Consider the following 11,272-nt stretch of genomic DNA (forward strand, 5'->3'; position numbering starts at 1 on the left):
GTTTCGTTGTTGTTGTTTTTTATTTATTATTCTTGTGTTTTGTGTTGTAGGCTGTTTCTCTGCCAAAGATTAACCTGAGGTATACATTTAAGGTCTTTTTGTCTTTTCTAAGCCTGCTTGTGAGGTTAGTTTGTAATTTTCTCTGTATATGCAGTTGTTTTTGAGTATTCTAGTCTTGAATGTCTGGCTCTCAAACAGAGAAAGAACAATGCTGGGAGGCAGAAGTGCTTTGACTTTTTAAATCCCCTGGAGGTAGCTTTAGCCCGAGGAGGGGAAGGATCTGTAACAGTGGGGGAGGTGCAACAACAGTAGTCTTCCTCGGCCTGCATCTCTGATCTCTGATTGGTAGCAGCAGTCAGTAATCAAAGCACACGTCCCCAGTAGTTGGAGGACAGGCTGCTTTTTTGCCCACTCTGGCTCCTGCGGGCGCTGCAGGCTGTTGCAGGAATGTGTACACAGGTGCTTGCCGCTGGGGGTGGGGAATGAGTACCTGCGCCTGCACTGAGAGCTGCAGTTTTACCTTCCCCTGGAAGTTGCAAGCCTTCAATAGACTCTGGAGTCCCAAAGTAGTTACCTTAGACAGATGATGCCAGTGCAGTTGTTAGCAGTGTAGGTGGGAAGACACGTTCCTTCTGATGCTTCCTATTTTTCCGTCTGCCCAGAATCCTCTCCTGATTTGTTACTTCCTAAAACATTGTTTTTCATAAGTCAGAAAAAAACTAAGAAAAATAATGGATTAAAAACCTTTATTAATACTGTGATGAGCTAGTAGTGGGGTGGGAGATAATTTTGCTATGTTCAAACCCAGAAATTTCTCAATTTACAATATTGGTACAAATGAATCAAATTAATCTTATTTGGTAGACATTTTTAACCATGTTAATTTTTCGTTGAGACTGTAAAATAGAACCATCAATCTATGGTATGCTTTCTTGATAAAGGCCAAACTCGTTTTTATTTCACAGACAATTGTGGCTATTAACAAAGACCCAGAAGCTCCAATTTTTCAAGTGGCAGATTATGGAATTGTCGCAGATTTATTTAAGGTAAGCTGGCTTTGGGAGAGATGACTGTTACCTAGATTGTCATCCAAGAAGAACCTCTTAGAGTTGGTCATAGAGGAAGCCATTACAGGAGAACGTCGTATGTCTGTGTACCTGTGTGTCTGTGTGTATTGTATTAATATATGTATGTAGTTTTGAACTACTTAAAGTGAAGTTGTCCTAATAAATATATGAAGTTTATATAGAGTATTATAACTTTACCCTTGAAAAGGAGTCCATAAAAAAAAAAAAGAAAAGGAGTCCATATTGTCTTTAAAATATCCACTTGACTTCTGGCATCTTGTGTACTAAGGTAGTACACGATGTGAAGTGACTCAAGTAACTATAACCTATAGTCATATTTGGCAGGTATCTTAAAGAAGTTCACATCAGGGGCACCTGGGTGGCTCAGCGATTGAGCCTCTACCTTCGGCTCAGGGCGTGACCCTGGGGGTCCCAGGATCGAGTCCCACGCCTCGGGCTCCCTGCATGGAGCCTGCCTCTCCCTCTGCCTGTGTCTCTGCCTCTCTCTGTGTCTCTCATGAATAAATAAGTAAATCTTAAAAAAAAAAAAAAAGAAAGAAAAATTCACATCAAATACCCTCATTCAGAGATTTGCCAGAAATGCTACAGCTTTTCTTTTCTTTGTTTTAAGTTTTACATATTTAAGTAATCTCCACACTCCCCATGGGGCTCAAACTCTGACCCTGAGATCAGGAGTTGGATGCTCTTCTGACTGAAGCAGCTAGGCACCCCGACTCAGCTTTTGAGTGGGCGCTCGAGTGCGGCTTGTCTGGCTCAACAAGTATGCTCTGCTTGCTGTGTTGGAGAGTTCAGGGCCTTCCTAATGTGATATATTTAGGGAAGAACACTTCCCACTCTTCATCCTCTTCACTTTTGAGTGTTCCTTCTGCCCTGCCACCACCCCTGTACTTGCCCTCTCCATGAGAAAAATTATTTTAATTATACTGACGTGTAACATTGAAAGGTCATAGCTCGTGCCTGGCCCGGCTTCTTTTTGTCCTGCAGGGCTTGCCTGCACACCTGTAGGTTGCCTTATGCAGAAATCGCTCTCGCCGTCATTGAGGCTCTAAACGTAGCATCCAGCCCTGGGAGCAGTGGGTTTGCTAGTGAGGAAGCCCTCGCACAGAATCACAGCAAGCCACTGCGGGCTTTAATAGCGCCACGGTGGTCCCCTTGGCAAAAGACTTGGCCCCATACTGTGGCTTCGCCAGTGCTGCGTATGCTCCACATGAACTAAGGACTTACTCTGAGAGCACACCTGTACTTGGAAGTGTATGTTCGTGCTCAGCGAGGACGGACTTCAGCTGCTCACGCAGAGACTAGGATGGGGCTGTTGCCCTGGGTCAGCCCTCCACTTGGCAAACCCCCATCCGGGCCCCTCCGAGAGCCCCTCTTCAGTGATCCCGGGCTCCTGTAATTGAAATTTAGGATTTGGGTATTTCTGCTGCTCCTGTTACCCGACCCAGCTGTGTGAGAACAAACAGTAATTAATGACACTCATTTGACCACTAAGATATACCAGTGGGAGGAAAAGTTAGAGAAATTTTTTGTATCTCTCACAAGGGTAAGTAACTTTGTTCAAATAGCAAGCATTTAGCTACAGTGAGAAGCTTAACGAGTAAAGACCTTTTAATTTAAAAATGAAACCCTCCTTTTTTTTTTCTTTTTCCCCCAGAGTTAGGAGTCTCTCCTGTAAAGGGTAGTGGAGGGGTAGGGTAGTGGAGGGGTAGTCGAGTAGGGGGATGGGGTGACTGGGTGACGGGCACTGAGGGGAGCACTTGATGGGATGAGCACTGGGAGTTACACTATATGTTGGCAAATCAAACCTCAATTAAAAAAATTAAATAAATCAAACAAAAAATAAAAGTGAAACACTCTGAACCCTCACCATGTATTCAGTTGATATGTTTGGAAATAGACATCTACTGTAGTTGCCTTTTTTCTTCAAGAGAATATTTAAGTTTACAAATAATACTGTTTATTTTAACATTTTTTTTGTTTTCTTGTGCACTATATGTTGCAACCTACAGACTGGGCTTACTTGAAAAATGGATGAAGTGTTAGCTGGAAATTTGTGATGTTTATATAGTAGATGACTGCCTTGGGGCAGGAGCAACTTTGTAGCCATTATTGATGGCAAGGTGTCACACAACTATGCCTCTTGCATTAAGGACAGCTCCCGGGTCTGACAGGAGAGAAGGAGCACGCAAGTGAGGAGGTGTGTACGTGTGTGTGCTGAAAGAGGGTATCTTGGTGAGAGTCCTAAGTAAAATTAGATTACGAAAATATTAAAAATCTGCCTGAGGGGCACCTGGCTGGCTTGGTTGGTAGAGTATGCGACTCTTGATCTTGGGTCATAGGTTCTAGCCTCAGGTCGGGTGTTGAGATTACTTAAAAAGTACTGCTTGAGTTGTAGCCTCCCAATTGCTACTACATATGTGACACCAGTGAGTTATGTTTTTTTCAAGTTGTCTGTGTCCCAGAGAGATCTGATTTGGGAAGACTACTCAGCAAGTTTTCAGCACAATTAAGCCAGGCGCCTGGTTCTATTTTGCGCTCCCAACTCGTTAGGGACCATGGCCAAGTGGTTCACTGCTACTCTTCTACCTCTAAATTGCAGTAAGAAGGACCTTCCTGGTGGGGCAAGGTGGCTGTGACGGGATGGCCCTGGTGGGGTACTGGACCTCCACCCTGCAGCTATTCCTGAGGGCTGTGCAGGTGCGAAGAAGCAAGCTCACAGCCCAGTCCAACGAATGCATGTTGACTTTCCTTGCTGTGGCCACGGGGATGGTCCAGTAATGGCTTTGCCCCGGGAGGCAGGCAGTCCAGCATTTCGCAGCCCTGACCTGGAGTCTCCTGGAGGGCTGCAGCGTAAGAGCTCTGATGGAGGCGCGATGCCACTCGAGGTCCTGCCCCAGTCCAGGTCCCAGCAGGTACAGCACTGAGCCAGGCCTGCCGGCGCAGGGAGGCCTGGCTCTGCTGGTCGCCCTGCGCTGCGGAGACAGTGAGCACCTCAGGTTTGCCATGCTGGCTGTGGGGAGAGTCTGGTGGCAGAAGAATGTGCTCCATGTTCTAATTTCCAGGCTAGAACCACCTGAGTGGGGTTCCACGGCGTATGTGGAGAAAGTCTCACGCAGCTCCTCTTAAGAGGAATGAATTCAAAAGCTACCCCCCCCAGCCCTGATGGAATCACACTTACTCTGAAAGTTCGAAGAGGCTGTTGTGGCTGCAGCCGTGGTCTTTGCCTGCCTTATTATCATTCCTCAGTGATAGCTGGACAGTACGGCCCTGGAAGGGGTCCAGAAGCAAGTCGAGTCCATAGAGTTGTCTCCTCCTCTTTCTAGGAGCCTTGGGGTGGTGCCTTGGACACGGTGGAATGAACAGACTTGTACCCCTCGTTCTTGGGAACACGTAGTGGGCCCCCTTCTCCGTCTCTTGTCTAGATCATTAATAAGCAGAAGAGGAATAGTTTTCTTCTGTATTATAATTTGGTTTGGGACAGGAAGTCCTGGTGAAGGAAGTGGGACAGGAGAGCACCTTTAGGCCCAGTTTACCAATGACCTGTCTTATCTTCCCCTTCATCTTTTACTTACTTAAAACTTTCAGGATATAATTTTAGCAAAAAAGTTTATTCCTAATCAGAAACCTCTGTTTCTCCCCAACCCTAATCACAAAGAAAAAATAAAGACCTCACTTTTGGCAGACTCCAGGAACCTAGACCGTATCCATCAAATTGTTCTTTTAGTTGAAATCAGAACACGTGTAACATATGTGATTATTACAGTAATTCTGACCGAAAAATGGACAAGGTGGTGTAGTGAGTATACTCCTCAAATAGTTATAACAACACATAAAAATACAGTGATGCAAGTTATGAATGAGAGTTAGCATTATCTATTTCAGATTAAGATTTTAAAGAAAATACCATAAAGTCAGGGGCACCTGGCTGGCTCAGTAGGTAGAGCATGCAGCTCTTGACCTTGGAGTTGTAAGTTCAAGCCCCCCACGCTGGAGGTAGAGATTATTTTAAAAAATAAAATATTTATTTACTTATTTATATTTTGGGGGGAGTGCAGAGAGAGAGATTAAGCAGGCTCTGCACAGGGCACAAATCCATTCATTCTAGTGTCCGTGTCTGTGACTGAGGTACAATCCCTAAGATTTCCTATAAGAGTGGGAGGTAGCGGGATCCCTGGGTGGCGCAGCGGTTTAGCCCCTGCCTTTGGCCCAGGGCGCGATCCTGGAGACCCGGGATCGAATCCCATGTTGGGCCCTGGTGCATGGAGCCTGCTTCTCCATCTGTCTATGTCTCTGCCTCTCTCTCTCTGTGACTCTCATAAATAAATAAAAATTGAAAAATAAAATCTTTAAAAAAAAAAAAAGTGGGAGGTAGCTATACAGATGCGGGGCTTGATCTCCCAACCCTGAGACCATGACCTGAGCAGAGTAGTTATGAGCCACATACTAGTTAAATTATCTTGGCCAACCTATTTAATTTTTTTGAATGTAAACTTTCTCAAAAATAATATAAATATCATACTGCCTACCTTACAAGGTTATATTGAAGGTTTATACAATATATTGAATATACAATGTATTGAAGGTTATACAGTATAATGAGCTTATACTGTACCTAGTACAGTCTGTGTTAAATATTAGGTGACCTGTTTGTATTTCCTTTCACACAGATACATAGTAGGTGTTCGATAAATGGTAAATATTATAATCGGAGTTAGAGTGACTGAGAATAGGACACTACCTGACTGGTGGTGGTGGTGGTGGTTTTTTAATAGCTTTTCTGCGATTTAGCTCACAAATCATAGAGTTCACCCTTCTAAAATGTATAGTTCAGTGATTCTCGGTACATCCAGAGTTACACAACCATCAACTATGTAATTCCGGAACATTTTCGTCACACTGAGAAGAAACCCCATACCTCTTCGTAGTCACTTCCTATTCCCCACTCTCCCCAGACCCTGGCAGCACCTAATCTATTTTGTATTTCTATGGATTTTCCTGTCCTGCTATTTCATATAGACAAAATCATGTAATATATGGTCTTTGGTGGCTGGTTTCTTAGCATAAGGTTTTCAAGATCCATCTGTGGTGAGTCCTATATCAGCACTTTCTTTTATTGCTGAATAATATCCACTGTGTGGATATGCCTCGTTTTGTTTATCCATTAATCATTTGATGGACACTGGGGTTTTTTCTACTTTTTTGCTATTATAAGTAACGCATTTAAGTTTTTGTGCAGACATATGTTTTCATCTTGTTTGGGTATATAGCCAGGAATGGAATTTCTGGGTCACTTGATAACTCTATTTTCAACATTTTGAAGAACTGCCAGGCTGTTTTCCAAAGTGGCTGCCCCACTTTACGTTCCCACCAATACTGTGTGAGGGCTCCAGCTTCTCCGTACACTCGCTGACACTTGTTACTGTCCATCTTTTTTTTTTTTTATAGACATTCTAGTGGCTGTGAAGTGGTAACTCATTGTGGTGGTGGTTGTGTTTCCTTGATAGCGAGTGATGTTGAGCATCGCCTCCTGTGCTTGCTGGCCATTTGCATATTCTTTGGAGGTCTATCTATTCAAATCCTTTTTTTTTTTCTTTTAATTTTTATTTATTTATGATAGTCACACAGAGAGAGAGAAAGGCAGAGACACAGGCAGAGGGAGAAGCAGGCTCCATGCACCGGGAGCCCGACGTGGGACTCGATCCAGGGTCTCCTGGATCGCGCCCTGGGCCAAAGGCAGGCGCCAAACCGCTGCGCCACCCAGGGATCCCCTATCTATTCAAATCCTTTGCCCATTTTAAATTTTTGTTATTTGTCTTTTTTGTTGTTGAATTGTAAGAGTTCTTTATATATTCTGAATTCAAGTCGCTTATCAATATGTGATTTGCAAATAATTTCTTCCATTCTTTAGGTTGTCTTTTTCCTTTTCCTTCTCTTTTCTCTTCTCTCCTCCCCTCCCTCATCCTCTCTCTTTAATTAATTAATTGTATTGTCTTTATTAAGTCATGAATCAGACAGCATCCCATTTAGCAAGTAGAGGGGAGCTCCTGTCTTTTCACTTTCTTGATGTCCTTTGATGCACAAAAGTTTACATTTTGTTGAAATCCATTTTATCTTTTTTCTTTTATTGCTTGTCCCTTAGTAGGTGTCATATATGTGAAACTTTTGCCTAAGCCAGTAGAGTGATTATAGGCCTCTGTATCTGTTCAAGTCCTCACTTTGATTTCCTTTGGGTTTAGACCTATGGATTGCTGCGTAATATGGTAATTGTATGTTTAGCTTTTTGAAGAACCTCCAAGCTGCTTTCTCTAGTGGCTGCACCATTTTACATTCCACCAGCAATGTGCAAGCATCCCAGTTTTTCTGTATCTTCGCTAACACTTGTTACTTTTCATTCAGAGCCATCCTGGTAGGTATGAAGTGGTGTCTCATTGCGGTTTTGACTTGCATTTTCTTAATGTCTGATGATGCTGGGCATCTTTTCATGTCCTTTTGGCCTTTTCTGTAACTTTAGAGAAATATTTATCCACATCCTTTGCCAATTTTTTAGTTGAGTTTTGCGTTTGTTCTTGAGTTGTAGGAGCTCATAATGTATTTTGGGTATTAAACCCTTATCTGAGAGATAATTTCCAAATATTTTCTTCCATTTTGTAGGTAGGCTATCCTCTCACTTTCTTGATAATGACCTTTGTACAAAAGTTTCTAATTTTGATGAAGTCCAGCTCGTCGTTTTTTTTCTCTTGTTGCTAATGTTTTTTTAGTGTAATAGTTAAGAAGCCATTGCCAAATCCAAGATTATGAAGATTTAGCCCTGAGTTTTCTTTCAATAAGAGTTTTATTGTTTTAACTCCCATGGTTAGGTCATTGATCTGTTTTCTATATGGTGTATAATTTTTGTATATGATGTGAGACGAGGTTCCATCTTCATTCTTGTGCATGTTGTCACGGCACCATGAGTATTCTATTCCCATCGATTGGACGTTGCATACCACCTGTTTTTTAAAACTTTCTCCAATTCTCCCACACATAGCTATTCACTAGAGTCATTCTAATCCCTTTACACTGTTTCTCTGGAACCCACAGGGTTTATCTCTGTTTGCTCTTCAGTTCTTATCCAGAATACTTTTCTCCTCCACGTTAATGTTCTGATTTTTCCAAGTCCGCACCTAATCTCTTCCTCAGAACTCCTGGATTCCTGGATTTTGAGCATTTGGTGCCATTCTTCTCATCTTCTTACATCGTACATGTAAGATGAGCACATTCTTGATTGGGTGGTTCATAGTCCTCTGTCTTTTCTCACCCAAGTAGGGGGTGGGGACTTCTTGTGGGCAAGAATTAGGCCTGAGCTTCTCTATCTCCCATGGTGCTTACTCTGGGGAAATACTAGTTAAATGACTGAAATATAGTTGTATTGTGATTTCTGTCAGTAGATTGTCTTATTTTATTTTATTATTATTTTTTTTAAAGATAAACATAGGGATCCCTGGGTGGCGCAGTGGTTCGGCGCCTGCCTTTGGCCCGGGGCGCGATCCTGGAGACCCGGGATCGAATCCCACATCGGGCTCCCGGTGCATGGAGCCTGCTTCTCCCTCTGCCTGTGTCTCTGCCTCTCTCTCTCTCTCTATCTCTCTGTGACTATCATAAATAAATTAAAAAAATAAATAAATAAAGATAAACATAAACTCACTTCCATTTGGTCTTACTGAATAGGGAGCTGCATCTCACACTATCTAAAATACAGATAAGAATCTAGGTCTTTAAGCTTGCTCAGGGCTGTCATTCAGTGAAGTTGAGCTGGCATTTATTTTTTTCTAGTAAGGCATTGTGTGGTATGCTTGGAAAGTCTGAGGTTGATCTAATAAGAAAGGATATAGATGATGGACAAAGTGCCCTCTTTTGGGGGGAGTGTGGCAGGGAGACACGCTAGAAAGTCTTTAAAAATTGTTCTAAATCAAGTTAATGTTTCACTTAAAAGAAGTTGGGCTCTAGCCTATTTTTCATGGAACACGTAGGTCCCACAGGAGGCTTGTAGCTTGTCATCCGGGTGACTGGCCCAGCTCGTGGTCTGCCCACTGAGCAGAGCTAGGAGTGGTGCCAGCACTTAGTGCTGCCCCCGAGCTAATGCCTGCTGGCTCAGTGGTAAACACGGGCCTTCCAGTAGGCTGGAGACGGAGTGACATTCGGAAGAAACACCATGTCGACAATTTCCTTAATAAATGTTGTACGAACACATTATTTCCACCTAATGGAAATGTAGCTGTCTTCAATAATTGAGCGGCCGCGTGCATCGGGCAGGTTCAGGGGGCAGCCCTCGGAGCGGGGACCGCGGCAGCCCCGTGGAAGGCTGGCGGATTATCCTTGGCAGGTGGCTCGGGGCGACACTCCCCCGCAGCTGCCTGCCCAACGCTCCGCCTGCCCCACCGGCCTGCCCCGCCGGCTCGAGTCCGCAGCTCCTCCTCCGCCCGCCCCCTCCCGCCCTTCCTTCCCGGCTGGAGCCCTCCCGGAGTGGGCTGGAGTGGGCTGGACGGCTGCGGGGGGGGGGGGGGGGGGGGGGGGGCGGGTGCGGAGCCGGGTGCGGGGGAGCCGCTGGGGAGGGAGCGCAGGAGCGCAGGGCCGGACCTGGGGCGGCCTCCGGCAGGGGTGGGCGGAGCCCCGCGGCCAGGGACGTGCTCGCGCAGGGAAAGCGGGGCTCCCGCAGGGAAAGCGGGGCGCCGGCGTCCGAGCCCCGGGCCGCTGGGGTGACGCTGGGGCAAGCCCCCGACTCCGTTTTGGCGCAGAGCGTGATCTCAGGGTTGGGAGGCGGCTCGGGATCCTCTGCCCCACCCCCCCATGCATGACTCAATCTTTGGTTTTTATTTTTCTTTTAAAATTTTATTTATGAGAGAGAGAGAGAGAGCGGGGGAGGGGCAGAGGGAGAAGCAGGCTCCGCTGAGCCGGGAGGAGCCTGATGTGCTGCTCAGTCCCAGGACCCCTGGGTTATGACCCGAGCTTAAGGCAGACGCTTAACTGACTGAGCCACCCAGGGGCTCCTTTATTCATTTTGAGGGGAAAAAAAAGTCCCAAAAAAGTCCCTACAGGCAGTATGCGGGCTCGTGGCCCTGCCAGCCTTGTGTCCAGGTGGTCTCCCCTTTCAAAAGTTGTAGTCGTGGGCGGCCTTGGTGGCTCAGGTGGTCGAATGTCTGGCTCTGATCTTGGCTCAGGTCAGGATCCCAGGGTCGTGAGGTCAAGGCCTGCCTGGGCCCGTGTTCTCTCCTGCTGCTCCTCCCCTCACTTGTGCTCTGCCCTCTCTCATTCTCTACAATAGATAATTTTTTTTTAAAGTGTGTAGTGTTCCCACATTCCCACAGAGGGGAGCACAGCAGGGGTGGGGGCACACCTCGAGCCTCAGGAGCAGTGTACAGGGCGTCTTTGTACTTTCTTTTTTAAGATTTCATTTATTCATGAGAGAGACAGAGAGACGCAGGCTGAGGGAGACCAACGCGGGACTGGATCCCGGGACCCTAGGATCACGCCCTGGGCCGAAGGCAGAGGCTCAAGCCCTGAGCCCCCCAGGCGTCCCTCTCTGTGTACTTCCGAGCTGTGACCACACCACACCGAAGGCTCAAGGTGCTGAATTATCATTTTTTTTTTAAATTTGCAGGTAGTTCCTGAAATGACTGAGCTATTGAAGAAGAAATGAGTTCTTATGTTTTAAGAAGGAAAATGTCAAAGTATTCACTGAACAGAAATTCATGGCTATCATAGTGACCGTTGGAAACTTTGGAGAGCTACATATCATAATTCGAGAAAAAGTTCTCACAGATGCCAGAATGCTTTATGAGCCTCTTATTACATTTCTTTTAATTATTTGTGGTTTCAAGCGATTATTTTTAAGATTTTGCTAAAAAGTAATAAAGATTTTCTAATTCTGGAATAAAATATATAATAAAACATTTCCATAGCTTTAGAACTACTACCAGAAGCATGCCTGGCTTTGTAAAGGAAGAAAATTGAAGAAGGGAAGTAAAAGTCTCTCTTTCCTTGGCCTGTCTTGTCCACGGAGGACCCTGTTCTCGGCAACCTTGCACCGTGAAGTTCCTCCTGCGGATCATCTTGATCTAATTGTTGAGAGAAGGGACCTGGGCTGGCAAATTCAGAGCCAAAGCATCAGTATTATCTTAAATATGCTCCGGCCTGCAGGAAACCGT

The 11,272-nt window shown here is 45.2% G+C and overlaps 1 protein-coding gene across 1 annotated transcript in view; it reads left to right on the forward strand.

Annotated features, from left to right (window-relative positions):
• The window catches only part of ETFA (electron transfer flavoprotein subunit alpha), a 79,578-nt gene extending 68,540 nt beyond the window's left edge, over positions 1-11,038 (forward strand). The window contains exons 11-12 of the mRNA XM_025989020.2: positions 966-1,046; positions 10,726-11,038. Of these exons, the coding sequence (XP_025844805.1) occupies positions 966-1,046; positions 10,726-10,764 (120 nt within the window). The 3' untranslated portion in view covers positions 10,765-11,038. The remainder of the gene's footprint in view (positions 1-965; positions 1,047-10,725) is intronic.
• Positions 11,039-11,272: the final 234 nt, after the last annotated feature.

This window comes from Vulpes vulpes, chromosome 15, assembly GCF_048418805.1.
Source record: "Vulpes vulpes isolate BD-2025 chromosome 15, VulVul3, whole genome shotgun sequence".
In the NCBI taxonomy this organism is placed as follows: domain Eukaryota; kingdom Metazoa; phylum Chordata; class Mammalia; order Carnivora; family Canidae; genus Vulpes; species Vulpes vulpes.